The 19,248-nt window shown below is 35.5% G+C and overlaps 2 protein-coding genes across 6 annotated transcripts in view; one reads left to right on the forward strand and one right to left on the reverse strand.

Annotated features, from left to right (window-relative positions):
- The window catches only part of LOC149793769 (uncharacterized), an 88,803-nt gene that overhangs the window by 13,195 nt on the left and 56,360 nt on the right, over nt 1-19,248 (forward strand). For 2 of the 5 annotated variants that reach the window (XM_089967758.1, XM_089967760.1), the window contains exon 1: nt 673-927. The exons of 2 other annotated variants lie outside the window; for them this stretch is intronic. The gene's annotated coding sequence lies outside the window, so the exon portion shown is untranslated. Of the gene's footprint in view, nt 1-672; nt 928-19,248 lie in introns of those variants that run through there. One more of the 5 variants, XM_089967759.1, reaches the window with a different exon arrangement.
- On the reverse strand, nt 8,699-9,235 carry LOC149793770 (uncharacterized). The gene has a single exon (XM_089969048.1). The coding sequence runs from the start codon at nt 9,233-9,235 to the stop codon at nt 8,699-8,701; it is 537 nt and encodes a 178-aa protein (XP_089825174.1).

Consider the following 19,248-nt stretch of genomic DNA (forward strand, 5'->3'; position numbering starts at 1 on the left):
CTTCATAAAAATCATGTTTCATGTTTAAATCATGAGTGAGTCTTATATTTATTTAATAAATGTGAACAAAAATAGAAACTCAAAAAGAAAACAATCGATTTATCATTGTGCATAAGACTGTGAACAACAACAAAATTCGTAGAACTATATTTTGTAACGGACACACTCAGAAGGATGTAAGGAGTTTATTCACTCAGGCAATGCACAGTTGCCCGGAGCATATCGTAACTCCATTCAAAGTGCAAATATGTGTATATGCATGTGATATAAATAAAATATATGTATAGTATGTACGCTGTATCAATGATATACGACTCGTATACATTTTCCATTAAAAGATAACTCGCCAAGTCTCGTATCCTTTCAAGGAAAAATTTATACATCTGCTCGTATATCATTGATATATCTTACATACTATATATTAGTATTACATCAGTTTATTTTATTTGTAAAGTTGGCCATCTGGTCTGATTCCAATTAACAGAAATTAAATACAACATGACTGGTATGTGTTCCAGCGTAATCAAGTAGAGAATAACACCGTGTATATCAGGATGTTATTAAACCTTCAATATTGCTTGCTGCATGTATACTACTGACCTGCAACACAGTATCTCTAAGCTGAATGGGAAATTTACCCTTGAGAACGACAATGCATGATTCACAGGTTTATCAAATATGGGCGTTTAATAACTTTCACATGACTGACAAATTGAATTATTTATTCATGCATGAGGAACACCGTAAGCTATTTGAAATGTTGGAACACCGTGAAACGTCGGGGATGGCATTGATGAATACTATTGATTTGTTATTAGTAATAGTGATTATGGGACTGGCTTGAGATTCAATAGCGACGTTAATGATATAATGATACATTATGTTATTTTTCTACATGAAAAGGATAACGATCTTCACAGGTACGCGGTAAGTCGTCTTATTTTGTAAGTACTGCCAATATTAATGTGTATGGAATACGCGTACACACATACCCGTACATGCACTCTCCATGATTGCACTCTACATGATTGGAGTTACTGTATTGTGTTCCAGATGTAGACAGGCCTAATCACACCGCTGTAGTTGTAGCAAGTGCGTCATTTAGCATTTAAATAAGAGAAGTAGTGTGTAAGGTAATATATATATAAATATATATATATATATATATATATATATATATATATATATATATATATATATATATATATATATATATATATATATATATCCATCCATTAATATTTATAAAACTACGTTATGGTTTTCAAATGATCGATAAGTAATCATTTAATAAAAAAAATTCTTATTCTGCTCTCTCTCTCTCTCTCTCTCTCTCTCTGTTTCGTTTTTTCAATGTCGAGAAATATTGAGTCTCAGCCTTGTTTTGATTTATTGCATGCACGAACCTTTGATGTTATGTCCAAACGCATGATTGTATACCGTTAAACAATCTATATATATATATATATATATATATATATATATATATATATATATATATATATATATATATATATATATATATATATATATATTTGTAAATAGAGTAGGTTCTTGCTCATATTAAACCGGTTTAACAATGTTCTGGACAAAATCCTTAGCTCACCAACATGTGATCCCCACTGGTTTCAACCACTTTTTTAAAATGAGTCATCTGGAGGTAACATTACTATTGTTAAACGTTTTAAACTCGCCCGGCTCACTAAGATGTGGCCCTCCACTAGTGTCTTTTTCAAAACATCCTTGCTCACAAAGACGTGACCACATCGTTTGTTTCTAACAAGCTCAAGATGTCACCTCTACTCAAATCATTTTTAAATTTCTAAAATAGGAAGAAAATAAACTATCTCACTAAAAATCTTTATTAAAAAAAATTCCATTGTATTCACATATAACAAACAATCCCGACCGCCATTTTTTTAAACACTGATTAAAAGGGCACAAGCTTCAACGGAATATATTATATCGCCTCTTTGCACATCCATGATGCACCATTGAGAAAGGATAAGTCACTAAGTTAAGACATAAATAAATAACCACTTGTAAAACATTATATTATATAAACTCACATGTCATGGAGTTTCAAATGTTCCCTCACCATGACCAGCATAGTTCAGCTTAGCTTTTCATAATCTGAAAAAGTCGACACTGTGCTGCTTTGTAGGCCTAAAATGTCCATCTTATCTTTTAAAGTATATTGTAGAGTTGATATGGACTTTAACAGATGTTGTGCACTCGACATTACTCTAGATGTTCCTTTAGCTGATAGCGTATTGCTATCTTGTTAAAAACAATAATTCCGAACTATTTGTTTCAGCATATATCTTTCGTCAATATTCAACTGTTCTGACTCCTGAAGTATAATGTCATTTATTGACTCAAACACCTCAGATGGTGTACGTTTTACAAAAGCGACAAAGAACAGCTTTATTCATATATATTTTTTAATTTTATTATATTTGTTTCTTTATTATTTATTTATTTATTAGTTAAATGTTTGCCCGTTAATATGTAATCATATATGATAAGTAGGAGCGAATAATATTTTCCAAAAATATTTAAAACTGCCTTAAAATTTATATTATTGTTTTCCTTGGGATTAAAAGATATGGGTATTTTGCATTAAGACAGTTTTTGTATTATTTTGAAAGTAAATGCAAAATCTAGATATTTTATAAATGTATTAGGAACATGCGAATAAGATACTCAATACCATTATATTGCCATCCATACTGCCCAAATTACGTGATCTTGCCAAAGTTTGTATCACTGTGTACTATATCTGAACATGGAATCATAATTATCATATCTAAAAGTACAAATGGGAAAATTATTGAATGGTTTCCATGAAACATGGCTATAGTATGTGTTGTATAGATTAATCAGGTTCATTTGCTATTGTATTCATCAGCCTATGCATCAAACTGAATTGCAGCAGAAGAGAAAGGTGCAATCCGTGTCCTTGTACGTATCTGAACTACATTTATGTCATAAAATTATTTCAGTAAATTGTACTTTGATAATAATTTTTCCCACATAAAATGGCTACCTCTCCCTCCCCCCCCCTTCACCATACCCGTGTAATTTGCCTTAATTTCGTAATGTTTGTATTGCTAGTTTCACACGGCTTTTTATGGAACTCATACATTGATATTGCACCTTCCTAGCATCTTTATGGCTGATAGTGGCTGCTTCATTTTTACGAACACATTGTGCTGTATTTAACTTTGTGTTTCCTTCAGCATCTTCTCTGCGCCTCGGATACGAGAGGTCGCGGTTTCGAACCCCGGCCGAATCATATGAAAAACTTATAACAGTCGTATTAGCAGCTGCTTCGCTTGGCACTCAGCATTTAGAAGTTAGTGTTAGGACTGGTCGGCCTGGTGAAAAGATGATGTAACTGGGTGGGTCATGATGCTACCTGTTTGCGACATGACGCCCAGGTGCTAACCATCACTATAACCTGCCACACTGCAGATGTCGTAGCGACATGACTGAAACATTGTTAAATTTGCGTAATAACATCAAAATCACACACACACACACACACACACACACACACACACACACTAATATTGTGTATTCGATGTTAAGATTAGTTTTCTCTTCTTCGTTGTGCTATATGTATGAATCAGTAATGACACCATTTTATAACTATGAATGATATGTGCCGGGTTGCAAATATTGCATGCCTGTTTTATGGCTGCATCATCTGGGTTAATATACCAGTCATTAATGTTTGCGATATAAAGGACACTAGCATCCCTAGTTATTTAAAACGATTGTTCTCTTCGATGAAGTGTTTAAGTTTAGACTAATTAGTTATGCGTTGGTGTTTTATTGGGTTCATGCGTAGCACACCGGCTGAGCCACGAGGTGCACAAATTATTCAGTTTAAATATGTGAATGTATGTATGCTTTATCTTATTTTAGATAGGTGTAGTGAATTGCAATATTACAGACTGCCTGAGGATGCTGTAAAATATATTAAATTAAGAATATAATTATTCATCGTATTGCTTCAATAGTTGGTCTCTATTGATTCTTAGAAATTGTATTGGTCTTGGAATGTTTAAAAATGTTGGAAAACGTGTAAACTGATTGTGTTCGATAGGGTGTTTTTAAAGTTAGAATTAAAACGGCCAAATGTTTGTGAGCTGTGGTTTATTAAACAACGAAACTGGTGGGCCTAGTTAACAGACTTTCCAAAACTGAAAATGGGAAGAAATCATATGCTTTGCTTTAAACACTGGTCTAAAGTGATTGAGTGAGCTAGGTCGTACATTACTCATCTGCTTGTCTCGATGCTGTCTATGTGTCCAGTGCTTTTTTTCCAGCTGATAGTATATGTCTTCAGCATGGTATTATGTTTGATGTTGGTAATGTGAGCAGGCTTTATATAATGGATGAGGGTCTATAGTCAAATATCATCTTGAGAACTATTAAGTAGCAAATTATACAGTGTTTACTTTTCACACTGACAATGGAATGAGCCGGTAGAAATTGTTTTGCGGAAATGATATTTACAAGAGCTAAATTCTGATATTGTATTTTAGGCCAAAACATAAAGACCTTGTTAGAATCGAGCGATTGTGTCGTAATTTTCAGGTTGTATAAAGGCCAGATAAGGAGCAACGAATTCTATAGTTTGCATACATATTGCGTCTTGCGTTCACTGCATGCGGCAAGCATCATATTGTCATCGAATGGATGTTGCCATATTGATCCTGTTCCAATCAATGTTCAAGTCCATGACTTAGACTAACATTACAAGCATATCCGTAGCCCGATCGCTATCACGGTTTCTGCAGACGGATGTGAAACCGTGGTTAACTAACCTGTCTGCAGGACTTCGCCGCTGAATACTTAAAACTTTGGCAAGTATTTTCAGCGTGCAGTGGACTTAAACCGTCACTGCTTGTGATGGTCCATACATGAAAGCGCTCGTGTTCACATGCCTGTATGTTGGAATATGTTATTAGTTGTCTTAGAGATACATTTGTCGCGAGATGGTTTTTATTCATTTTTGGATGGTGATGTTTTGCACAAAATGATTACAAGTGGATTGATAGCCCTCTTTGGCATTAAATGTTAAAAGAAACGATTATATATATATATATATATATATGAAAGCACATTTTCGTTAATAAAAAACAACAGAAAATACAACAACTCGTTGGTGTGATCACATATCAGATGATAACTAACTTTATCATCTAGCTTAATTTACTTTTTCATTTATTTTTTCATTCAATCAACGATATGAAACACTTATAATGTCATTGACAAGCAGTAGAAACAGCTACCTCACGTTGTTTATGTATCCACTTAGTGCTTGGTTAATATATTTCCCTTTCCTAGTGAAAGTAATAACGATGTTACAACATATGATTTATTTAAAAACAAAATCACGTAATACTAAACACAGTTTAAGTGTCCTGTTTGCATCATGCATGTGAGTAAAAACATATAATATGGACACTGTAAGTTTGCATATTGTCTGTAAAAGGAGCGTGCTGTTCACCTCTCTGTAATAATGAATCCATTAGTCAAGCAGAATTCACCCATATTAATATTTTAGTGAATGTGAATTGCCTGTGATAATATAGTCACTCCAATTTCAACATAAAGACACGGAACAAGTTTTCCCTAAGGTCAGTAGCTCTAAAGTATGTGATTACACAATTATATTTCTAAACTCGATAATTCCTGGGACAGTCAAAAACAAAATATTGACAAAAGCTCTTTATGATTATAATAAAGAAGCAACTGAAATTATATTGGTTCTATGTTTATTATTTAAACACTAACGGTGGTTGTAGATTAGTAAGTCGTGCACACGTTTACCATCTTTGATTGATTGGTCATGGATACTGGCGTCACATACTGCATCAGTCTCAATTTTTTGTTGTTGAGCTTCTCTATTGCTTTTTCAATATGTATCCGTAGATTAGAAATGTTTTTAGTTTGTTGTAATTTGCGCTTGGATAACTTACTATTACATTTAGTTGGTATAATATTGAGTTTTATACCTTTTGGAGTGGTTAGGTCTGATATGAAAACTCTACATCTACAAAAACGGCATATCCACACTCACGTATTTACGAAATGCCAGACATGATAGTAATTTGCCTGTCTCGCTATTTTGCACAGCTTTATACAAATTATTGGTCTTTCCGGGACCGATGTGAACATGTGCAAAATTACCTTTTGTGCATTTTTCAACTTATTACTGTCAATGGATCAAATACAACAATGGATTTATACTGTTGTTGTTGTAATGGTCAAACATATCAACTCGCGTGCAATGTCATGAAATCAATACCTGCCGGAAGTTGGTTTCACCGGTTCCTCGAATGCAAAAGAGTGCTGCCATGAGGACAGATAAATCATATTTTTACATTCGTCTTAGAACGTACATTTATGGTCGATAATGTTAATAGCGAAGAAAATTCGGAAACGCGTGCTTGCCACCAACTGAGTTATTCCAAGTTTTATTTAAACTAGATTTGATCCATGACGATTCACTGCAAATAATTATATAAAAATTAATTCCCGTCGAAAAGTAATATAAACTAAGTTAAATTTTATACATACATACATACATATATATATATATATATATATATATATATATATATATATATATATATATATATATATATACAATAAACTGTACAATAAACTGACAACGAACAGTGCGAAACTAGTATTTAACTAGCCTGAGCGCTTGCGACTCTTTAATGAGTGTGTTTCAAAGGCAAATATAAAACATAGACAAGATCAACAAATGAAACAGAAAAACTGTTATATTTGCAAAATTTTACATGTCTGTTTTCACAGGAAATAAACCTGTAACTTTGTTATGTTTCGAATAGTTTATTTAAACTCGTTGCTTATACTGTAAAATATTAGTATTGACCTAGAAATCGATGAGCTATAACGACACCTGTTATTTTATGTAAATTTATGTTAATTATGTAAGCGCAAATTAGATCCTTGATATTTCATTTTTATAGTAGTCTAGTCATTTTTGGCTATTAAGCAAATTTAGAGAATTATTTAAAAGCAAATGTGTCCGCTGCAAAAGATAATTGTATTTGTGCATGGCTGTCTTTTTCTAGTTTTCTTGGTTTAAACCGCTTGGTTTAAATGTTCTAAAGCGGCGTATCCAGTAACATTCTTTTTTTTTTATTGGTTTGGGAACTCCAGTTGGGGTTGTGAGCAATTGCAGTAAGTGTTATATCACTAAAAGTGTGGCCAGAAGAAAAGAAGTATTCTGCTACCGGTCTTCTGTAAATATTCCTTGTCATCCGGATCTATGAGGGTTGCTCGTTTTGTGTAGTTTTTCAGTTTCTCCGACATACTGAAGGCTACATATTTTACATGTTATGAGTATCAGCAAATAAGTTGAAATAACTGAAACAATCATTTGAGAATGAAAAATTGGTCTATTAACATATACATATTATTGCATCAGATCGGTTGGTTATGATTGTCACTAATTTTGAATTCTACGCGAAGTGTATTATTACCTGGTCAGAGGCGGTGAGTCTTATATGAATGTATATGTAATATGAATGTATATGTATTTATCTCTTCGTGTTCTGCTACAGTGTAATCTACAGACTGCTAGTTGGGCCATGTTTAGGGTAAAAGTTACACATTAATCATCGATATACTTATATACATATTTTGTTGTCTTCTTGACATTTATGGTATTCGTATTAAATACTTTGTGCATTTGCAAATGATTATGGGTCAGAAAGCATGTTCAGTGCTACATAGTCGTTTGAAAAAACATGTAGTGCTTTAGAAAGAAAAAATAAAAGAGGCAATTATATGCCAATGGTGGTGGTGGTGGTGGTGGTGTGTGTGTGTGTGTGTGTGTGTGTGTGTGTGTGATTTGCATTTTTGACGTAGCTTTAACAAATTTTCAGTCATATTGCTACGATGTCTGCAGTGCGGCAGTTAGTAGTGATGTATAGCACTGGACATCATGCCGCAGACACGAGGCATGATGTCCCACCCAGTCACATTACCCTGACCTCACGTCGACAAATCCTAACACTAATCTCGTAATGCTGAGCGCTAAGCGAAGCAGCTGTTATTTCCATTTTTTAAATCTTTGATATGAATCAGCCGGGATTCGAACGCACGACCTCTTGCAACAGAGTCTTAGGCTGCATAAGTTTTGTCGAGGCTATCAACTAAGCTATCTATTTCTTGCTTATGTCCTGCTAGTCCATCAATGTCGCTGGCAAAATGTAAATTGGTCATTGTTCTGCCTCCGATGCCGACTGTCCCTTCGTGCGACAGCCATGATTCTCTCCAGAAAGATGTTGAATAGTGGGGGAGAGAGCAGACAGCCTTGTCTGACTCCCATTGTCGTTCTGAACCAGTTCCCTATGCTGCCGTTAAAGTATACTGCGCTGGTGGCCTTATCATAGGGGTGTTCTATTACTAGGATGAAGTTGGCATTGATGTTGTTCAGTCTCATGGTCTTCAACAAGGCTGTATGTCATACCCTGTCAAATGCCTTCTTGAAATCCAAAGATCTTGCTGGCGATGGAAGTATTTTCACATAATATCCTGAGGTTGGAAATCTCTGTTGTTTTGCGCCATGCTCTGAAACCTGATTGCTCCTCGGCAATGATCGTTTCTGTGGCTTAATTCTTTAGTCTGTTCAGAAGTATACTCAACAGGACTTTTCTTTGTGGCTTATAAGACTGATCGTTCGGTGGTTTAGACACTGTTGCAAGTTGCCTTTTTTGGGGAGGGTGATAATCAGTGATTGAGCCCACGGCAATGGCCATACTCTTGTTTGCCAGATCTTGTTCCAGATGTTTGTGAGGGCACTAATCATTGCTTCTCCCCCAGCTTGGACCAGATCTGCTGAGATGTCCATTCCTGCTGACTTTCTCTGTTTCAGCGATCTGACTACGGCTTGTACTTCTTCACATAGGCTGGGGTGATTGTCATTGTTTTTTGCTGGAGGGACATTCAGCACCTCTGGATCTAGTGTGACTCGGTGGTTGTAAAGTTCTGTGTAGTACTCTGTCCCTCTTTTCAGAATGTGTTTATCTTCAGTGAGGCAGTTTACGGCTCTGTCATGTAAGGAGGTAACGTGCCGTTGTTCTGTGTTTGATAGATCTTGGACCATATAGTTTGCTTTGTTTTTGTAGTTCATTTTCATGTTTGCCTCACAATCTCTTTGGACTGTTCTTCTATCCATTTCTCTTTGGCTTTTATCGTGTTTTCCTGGACTTCCATGTTAAATTCCTTGTACTTGTCTGCCCTCTTGTATCGTTCTTTTTCTTCTTCAGCTCCTTCCTCTTGTGAAACAGGTTCATGACCTCAGCTGTGACCTAGGGCTTCTTGACTGGGCGATGTATACCAAGGATCTCGCTGCCATTTTTTATCGCTGCTGTATTTAAGGTGATGAAAGGTGATTTCCCGCCTTTCATTGCCCGGAAGGTATCCGCTACCTCGGGATCCTTCAGTTTCCCGAGATCAAATTATGTTATCGTGTGGCTATCTATCTTGATCTTCTTTAGATGTAGCATGAAGTTCAACATCACCAGATCATGGTCACTTCCTGTCTCCGTTCCGGGAAAGCTTCGCGTCTTGACGATGTTAACACTTAACTCTACGCGCCACTTCACCATGATGTAGTCGATATGACTGTGATGGTCTCCGCTTAGGTTTTGCCATGTCCATCTTCTGGATACTTTGTGTTGACCTAAGGTGTTTGCCAGCATGTCGATATAACTAGCGAATTCGAGAAGCATCAGTTCTCACACGTTCGCCTGTGCATTTCAGCAGCGCCTGCGTGTTCCTTTCCTGTTCATGCAAACGTCCTTGCCTATCTTGGTACAACCAGAATATCTTTCTTCGGTATTTTACCCACAACGTCTTATAGCTGGTCATATACGTCTTCCACATCGCGTCATCATAGTCTGATGAGGGGCGTATGCCTATAATCTGTTAATATTGCATGGAGTTGCCCTGGGGCGGATGGTGATGATCCGGCTATAGATTGGCCGATATCCCATGACCTACTCTGTCCTTGAGAGGCCAATTCCCTGCTAATGTTTGTCTTCTCTGCCACTGAAGTACAGTTTGTAGCCTTCCAAAGTAGTCGTTTCTTTGATGTTCTTCCATCGTATCTCACAGAGTCCTAGGATGTTCCAGCGGTATATGTTCATTTCATATGTAAGGTCCTCAAGCTTTCCTGTTGCTCTCGGTGTTCTCACATTCTATGTGCCAATGGTGATGTTGTTCCTGACACAGATCCTGCTGCTCTAAGTACCAGTCATATACTCTCCACCTCCGCCTTGGTGCACGACGGAAGGCGCGGCCCTTGTTGAACCGGACGACAACCGAGGAAGTATGGGATGAGTAATGGTTGTCATTTATCATGTTGAATCTTACATATTGAAAATTCTAAGTTGGGATCTTTGAGGGTTTACGGTATGTTTAGCTTAGTTGCGGTACGACATTTTAATTAAATACATACATGCACATATAATATAATAATAATGACGATGACGATGACGATCATGATGCTAATCAAGAGTCTTTTGTCAACGAGAATATTACATCTGGTCATGAAAGACCCATTTGCCACGTTGTCCTCTGTTGTGCAACGATTATGTTAGTAAAATGAAATCACTTACACACACACAGGTATGCTTTTATACGCACTCATGCACGTTAAAAAATTGTTTAATACATGTACAAATGGCATCATCAGGTACGTATACGAATATTCAACCATACATATCGTCATATCAGAAGTTATCGAGTAAAACATGCACAGATTATACCTGGATACAAACATAAAATTCTATAGTGTGCATCTGTATTATATCATTCCAGCTGGTATAGAAAGAATCTCGTTCATGTGGCTTTGGACGAATAGAGTGAATTTGTATTAAGTTTCCTTTGGGGAGAAATCCAGGAGGGAGGTGCTGACGCAGTAAAAGATATATTCAAATATCATTCTTAATTGCTGATCGGATATTACACTCAGCACTTGATAAAAGTAGTTCGTGTAAGCTAGCGATATAATCTGTAGAAAGATTGTTAACATGCATATGTCTCGATTCCCGTCAAACAGAGATTAATCCTTTGTATCTGTATCCGCAATACGTACGTGAAATAAAACAACAAGAAAAAATATTCAATAGGTACATATAAATATGTAGAACTTGTACAGAAAGAAATATGAAAGGAAATTTGTAAATATTCCAAATCATTCAGCTGGTGATTGTCACATTGCTTGTCAATGACATTATTCTCATTTTTGTTATTACCAACAGACTTGTACACTTAAGACATTATTTCTCATTAGACACGTTTTATTGCTAGCACATGCCCCCATACCATTGATGAAGCTTTAGCTTCCACATTGTCAGGCTAAACTGAATTTATATGTACAGTTTGTGCAGAAAATTACCCCATGCTCAAAGTTTCAAAATTTTAACAAAATCAACTTACCTGTGCCACTTAATTGATTGTTGGCATGTGTTAGTGACAATTTATTTTTCATTGCTTACAAACTTCGTATAGATGAACGCTGTTTCAAAGTCTGTTGATAAACTAAAGATCACAAAATTAGGGTATGGAATTGTGTTTAATTGTAAATATTTGTTTCACAGACATACTGCTAATTGTTATAAAATACTTTATTGAAGTAGGTAAGTAGGGCATCACTATTACCAAAATGTATAGCCATTTCGTCATATCCAAGTAAACTCCATTGTCCGCCTGAACTAAATTGTACATTACTAATACACATCAATTTCTGTTTTGGTTTTTCTGTACGGTATCTACCAATGACATATTATGTACTTGATATCCTTTGTGACCTTTAGGATTTGGAGTATTTGCGTTATGTCAGTCGTTGAAGCTATAGAGATATGATTTAACTCAAGATGTATAGTGACGATGCATATCCGACTACCATTATTTTGTATTATTCGTTTATTCACACACACACACACACACACACACACACAACGAGGACAATACACTGTAACATACAATATTTGCTAAACACGGATGAAAATTGAGGATATGAAAACCGCAACACAGGTAACAGCAGGCGTGAACAATGCTTGCAAAAGGATATGCAATATTGGATATTAGATGGCCCATTATTTTAAAGAAATACATTGTTAACGATTAGTTTATATGTATGTGCGGTAGGACGATACAGAATAAACTGATACACTGTAGGTAACACTCCAACAAAAGAAACACAATTAAAAAAATGATTGACTAGAGTAGGGTATTCAAGAGGGGCTGGCATTTTGAATGTTATAATCACAACAGTACGGACTACAATTGAAACAGCTCATCGTAACAGTATGAAGCCGGGTTGGGAACAGATTTTTATTTTATCGAAGACAATGAAATCAACGTCGTGAATGAGATGTTTATATACATTGTAAATGGATGATGATTAAAATATGAAGCCAAACTCGTGTCGCAAAAAATCCTAACAATGGATTTTAACAAAAAGATGAACATCGAGCTCAACAAGGAAAATAATGAAAATATAGTTTCTAACTGGTATTAATCAGGACACGTAACTTAAACTAGTAATCACACACAAATCAACATACAAAACCTACAAATAAATATGATTGGTATATTGACCTATCGGCATGGATGATTAATATTAAATATTTTGTCACAAACAAAATAATGTTTAGCTACGAAGAAGGGCATCAAAGTATAGGATTTACACAACCATGAATAGGGTGTGATTCTGCCACCAATGATGATCATTTACAGCAAAAATGTAAATAACGTTTCATCCACAAGTATGATATTTTACCCTACAGTTTTTTATTTATTGACGCAACCGTGCTTATAGGTGTATGCCTTTCTCAACATACGAACAATACCTGGTTTGTTTGGGCAGCTCCCGCTGTAAGGTAGTTTGCCTTTCAGACTTTATATTGGTCATGAAGCCATCCAAAAGTGAACAGTTGTCTGAGACAACTCGTTTTTTGTGTTAAACAGTCTGGCATGTCTCTGTAAGGACCCTGGTTATGGGGAAATGCACTGGAGCCTAACGTCATCAGTTTTCAAACACCAATCACTTTTCTCATGCAGCATTCGGTGACCCAGAAATCCGTATTTTGAAATACATGAAGAAAAAAATAAGCCATCCGCGGGTAATGCTGTACGCGACAACGATACCCGTGAACATTTTCGCCCAAGTATAATGCCTAAATATTCAGTACACGCAATTCCGTGACACGATTTCGAAAACAGTTTGCAAACAAATACCTATAGCTATGTATTCAGATACTGGCTTTTTAAACTTGTTGCAATATAGTGTGTGTGTGTGTGTGTGTGTGTGTGTGTGTGATATTTGGATTTTTAACGTAGCTTTAACAATGTATCAGTCATATCGCTTCGATGTCTGCATTGTGGCAGTTTATAGTGATGTCGAGCACTGGGGCATCATACTGCAGACATGTAGCATGATGTCCCACCCAGTCACATTATCCTGACACTAGACCGACCAGTAGTAATACTAACCTCTCAATGTTGAGCGCATAGCGAGGTAGCTGTTAGTAAATATGTATAAGTCTTTGCTACAACTCGGCCCGGGTTCGAAGCCGCGACCTCTCGTATTCGAGGCGGATGCCCTAACCAATATGCCACCGGAGCTGTCCAGGTCTTTGTGATTTTGTATATATATATTGCTCCTATTATCTTTGATTTTGTTGCCAGATAAAATGTTTGTCTAAACTGCAAGCAAGAAGTTATTGTGTGCTCAAATGCAGCAACCTGAGTGGATTATCTAATAAAGAAACAAATCTGTGCAGAAAGTGTTGGACGTCAGTTTCTTAAATTGCAGCTGATACATGAAAATGAGGAAGCTCCTTTGTTTTTAACTCAGACAATTGGCTTACGGTAATTTTCATTTCTTGTTTAGCTTTCAGAATGAAAGAATCACCAACTCCTCCTTCTCCGCTACTAGTTTCCACCTCTACCTCCAGATAAACCTATACAAATTTGATTTAGAGGAAGAGGTACTGATATCGTGATCTGTCTTTAGCGATAAAACCGTAGCAATAGTTATGCGCTTTTCTTTGAACATTAGTTTTAATCATTCGCACAATGGAAACTTTTCTTTAACTTTGACATGTTTATGTTTTTCTCTAAAGTTATTTACCAAATCTGGTTAATGGTCAACATAACGTATGCACGGAACATACACATTTATTACCTGCTCCACTGGCAGCTTATTATTTTCATGGGGATGTGTTTGGTTGTATTTAGGGAAGTGGAAAAACACGATCCAGCTTTCCGATCATCTTTTTCTGGGCATTTACGTGTAACCACATACTACGGATAGTTAAAACGTAATCCGGGCAGCCAATATTGGCAAATCCAGGCGGCACTATTAACGATGATTACTTAACTTTTCATCCTCGAGGGGACGTGTTATTGTTTCAAAGCATTCGTATTTTAAAACTCACTGTAAACAGAGAGCCATGTGTAAATATTATCCAATCAGGAAGTTATTTAATTATATAAATGTATTGTGCTGCATAGTTCATGTATGTCACCTGTTAAAATAAAAAGTACATTTTGACATAACCCATGTGATTATGGTTTCATTATATTTAATGAAAGACTTATGAAGATCAATTTCTGGTTGGATGTAAGACATTTACATTAGTCAATGTTAATGTTTTTTCATCGACTTTCTTCACAACATTTTCCAAGTGTCAGCCAACGCCATGATTACGTAAGAACTGTACTCCACTTTATAAATGTTTGCGACCTGAAATGTGCATCGTCTAATCGATTAATCACCAGACTCGAATCGGTAAGTGTAATATTCCGTTTTATTACTGTCTTAAATTTGTATTTTAATATGTGGCTTTTTCTAAATATCTTATACTGACGGAATCATACTAGCCACACCAAGTCATACCAAAGACAAAAATGGTACTAACAGCCGCCTCGCTAGGCGCTCAGCATTAAGAGATTATTATTATGACTGGTCTGCCTGGTGTCAGGATAATGTGACTGGTTGTACATTACGCTACATGTTTGCTGCATGATGATCTAGTGCTAGACATCACTATAAACTGCCACACTGCAGACATCGCAGCAATGTGGCTGAACAATTGTTAAAGTTACGTCAACAATCCAAATCACACACACAAATAGGGGGTTTCACGGTTAATATCTCCCTTTGAAAACACTCAAGGGCATCTCGGTGCAACTCACTTTCGGATAGTTCATTCAATTAAGATGGCAGATGTAGATCAAGAAAATGTGATAGACCGCTCACATTATGCAAGCAGGATCGATGTCTATCTTAAAAAGAAATTCAATCAATATCTGATCAATTGTTTTTACATATTTTATTTATTTTTTTACTAACTTGCGCTGCTCCCAGTTTTCAAATAAATATTATCTGCTCATTTTAGAACTTCAGTATTTTTCCATTACTACCTTATGCTCTAGTTTGTATTATTTGATTGTGCGAAAGTGTATCGCTGCGTAAAAAGGTCTTCCAAGTTATCTCGCTTGGAGAATAACGAAATTATGTTTATTTTTTTGCAAATTCAATCATAGCAGTTAATGAAGGTTGAACTACAACGAGAAAAAAATTATAACTTCTTAAGGTTATTTTATTAATGTTCATTAAAAATTTCATGAAATAACTTGAGTTTTTTTCAAAAGGCACAAATGTCAACCACGTTTGAACAGACAGGCGCACATACAAGTCTCCTTGATGATTATTTTAATTGTATTTCCTTGAACGGTTGGAAATTTTAGAGTATACAGTTTGGAGAAATATCGATGTTAGACACACTATGCATGTATAGGACATATGTGACTCTCATCTATCTGCCCGTCTGTCTGTATGTATCATCTGGTGCATGGGTATGTATATCCTCGAAAGAATGTGTGTTCGCATACGTATATTACATAAACATACTTCTGGTTAAAAACAAGTATACAATTATGCTAAGATAGAAAGAGTGACTGATAGATAAAGACAATAAATATGAATATTTGTGAGTATCCATTTAGTATTGACTTGTAGAACATGTTCTTACAAGCAGTATCTTTTTTAAATCATAGTTCCGGTAACGTGGATCAATATTGATTTAAAAGGCGAACCAAAGTAATAGGACGGAATCTGTGAAATATCTGGATCTTTAAAACTTACATATTTGATGCAAGGAAAGTTAAACAGAATTAAACTAATTTTTAGAAGGCTGTTCTATACGAATTTGCTGGTGGAAATCAGAAATCCTGTCTAAAGACCCCAGCAAATTTTAAGAGTTTTTACGTGCTAGCATAAGCAAAGAAAAATCATGCTGAAAGGTATTGCATGTACCGTCCGATACTTGATGTTTCAAAAGTCAAAAGGAAAATGAACAAAAAAAAAACAAAACAAACGTCATTGGACATCTTATTTAATCTGAATATTGTACAATATTTATACCCAAATATGAATAAATATTCCGTCTGCATTAATTACACTCCTTTATCTTTATGAGAGCTAGTGTAATTATTGCTTTGTCAAGTTCCTCTTGAATACATTAAGATACTGTGTTCCATTTGTTGTTTTTTTTTTTTTGTTTTTTTTTTAAATCTGGTTTTAAATATTATGCATTACAAAACAGCTGACGTATCGAATTCGTGTTATAATTTTATTAATGAAACTTGTGTTATAACTTTCTTAACTCGTGTTATAAACGAACTATTAGCCTTGCGAAAGTAACTGATAAAGAAGGATATATTAAGATATGAAATATGCAAATTGTTGAGATTGTTTTCGTTAAAGTTATATAGCCAAAAATGTGCACTAAATGTTTAAAATCGGAGAGCAAAGTGAAATGTTCCTAGAAATGTATCTGAAATTATGGATAATGAATCTATATTATCAGGTATGGACATTGTATTTAATTTAATTATTTCATATCATTTAAGTATGGAAAGTAAATATTATTTAATTATCTGATATAATGTAAGTATGGACACTGAATCTAATTATCTGATTTAATGTCTATAATTATTCTGCTAGTATGAACAAAAGATATTATATATATATATATATATATATATATATATATATATATATATATATATATATATATATATATATATATATATATATATATATATATATATATATATATATATATATATATATATATATATGTTTCATTGTTTTAGTACAGCTAAGATTCCTTCCTTTGTTGACTTTATTTTTCGCTAACCAAATGTTGATGGGTGAACTATCCGGAACTGGAATTGTGTTTGTAGCCATGCGCATTTGAGCTAAGGGAGGTTATTTTAGGCGCCACGATCAGTAACTCCGTTGCAACCGTGAAACCCCCTGGTAGGTAGGTAGGTAGGTAGGTATGCATGCATGTATGTATGTATGTTTGAATGGATGTATGTATATCCAGTATCGTCAACAAGCTGGTATTGTCCCAAAACATTTACTCGACCCATTGCCTAATATAGTCCATGATCTGGCATTGTTACGAAACAATTCATGAACTGAGTTAATATAGTCCATGATTTTGTAATATCCCAAAACTATTCCTAAGCTTCGAATCTCTATAGATCATGATTTGGTAATTTTCGAAATATGCCCTCAGCTCTTTAGTCCAGTAGAATCCATAATCTGGTATTGTCCCGAAACAATTCCTCATGTAGTAGTTTAAGTGTTCATGATCTGGGTTTTTTCTTTCTTCAGAAACGGTTTTTCTTCTCTGAGTTTTACTGAGTGCATGATTTTGTCTGCGGCCAAATACGTTTGACTTTATTACATGTAATACGTGTTTGAACGGGCATATAAACATTAGGCGGTGTCACGTGCTCCCTATGGTATTATTTCTAACACCGGAGAAGTATGGACAATTGAAAGATTAAATAGCTCTAAGCCCCCAGTCTGCGAGGTCGACGGTCTAGGTGTATAAATATATACAATATAAGGTCAAAGGTATAACAATTTAATAAAATATATCATGGTATTAAACAATTATTGGACAATTTGTCAGCGCAATGTCTTTCAATGAATAAAAAGACCTTTTCAAATTGACAGTTATTACATCAGGCGAAATTGAATGTGAGAGTGCTTCCTTCCTGCGTCCCTTCTACGTTACTCATCTACAACTTTCGCCTTGTATTCCTATTCGGTACATTCGGTACCCTTGTTTCTGTTCTCCGACCCTGCACCTTTGCGCAACTGCCTATTCTGCCAGCACTGCACCTTCAAACAATTGCCTATTTTCCCGGGCTCTCCACGTCTTATCGTCTCACTAATCCTCGGGTGGAGCCCAATCCCACCCGGAAAGCTTCATCAGAAGCCTTTGTTCCAAATTTCATCCGAATTTCCTAGAACTCCTTTTTCCCGCTTCTTTTACGAGTGCACATTATGTTCTCGGAGTACCGTGACGTTTCTTTAGTCACGTTTAAACTTGTCCTGATTCGTCCAAAATGAATGTAACAGGATAATGTCTAGCTGCCGGGGAAACCCGCCCAAAATTTTGACTATATTAGTTCTGATTGGATACCGGTGGTGTCTTTGAAAACTGCATATGGTAGTAGCACGGACATGTTATAATGTTGACATCACTGGCTGATTGCATAATGAACAGAGTTTCTCACCACAAGAATCTCTTTGCAATAATCGCGATCTTAAATGTGACGCAATGGCTAAGTCACGGACAGGTGGTTTCTTTTTGTCAGAATCGGTGTAAAGTCGTAATATTATATAACAAGTATGCACATTACCCAAAGTACTTTGAATTTCAAATTCTGTCAAAAGACATTCGTAAGCATGATGCAGGCATTGTAAGCTAATATCTGCACACATTGTTCACACATGAATTTGAAACAAAATGTAGCAAATGAATCTCTGTTTTCCATTCCTCTATGCGGCAACGTGAACATACCAGTTATCCAATGAGACAAATATAATTTTTAGTCATTATTTTGTTTCTTCTTTACTTTGATTTTACTGAGTCTTCTGTGACACTTATTACTTAAACTATGGATTGTACATACATACTTTAACACATGCACACACACACACACACACACACAACATTTGGTGGATCATTCGTTCAGTTGCATGTACCGATTTGTTGATAATTGGGTTTCAATAAGTGCTATGCCCAAAGCCCACATTCTACCCGATAGCCTGATTGAGTCCAATATATGTTTAGTCCCATAGCCCAT

Source organism: Sinohyriopsis cumingii, chromosome 8 (genome assembly GCF_028554795.1).
Source record: "Sinohyriopsis cumingii isolate HCF-2022 chromosome 8, ASM2855479v2, whole genome shotgun sequence".
Classification (NCBI taxonomy): Eukaryota; Metazoa; Mollusca; class Bivalvia; order Unionida; family Unionidae; genus Sinohyriopsis; species Sinohyriopsis cumingii.

Bases quoted from the DNA above. Each gene is read 5' to 3' on its own strand.
- LOC149793770 (XM_089969048.1), bottom strand. From the start codon at position 9,235: ATGGATAGAAGAACAGTCCAAAGAGATTGTGAGGCAAACATGAAAATG.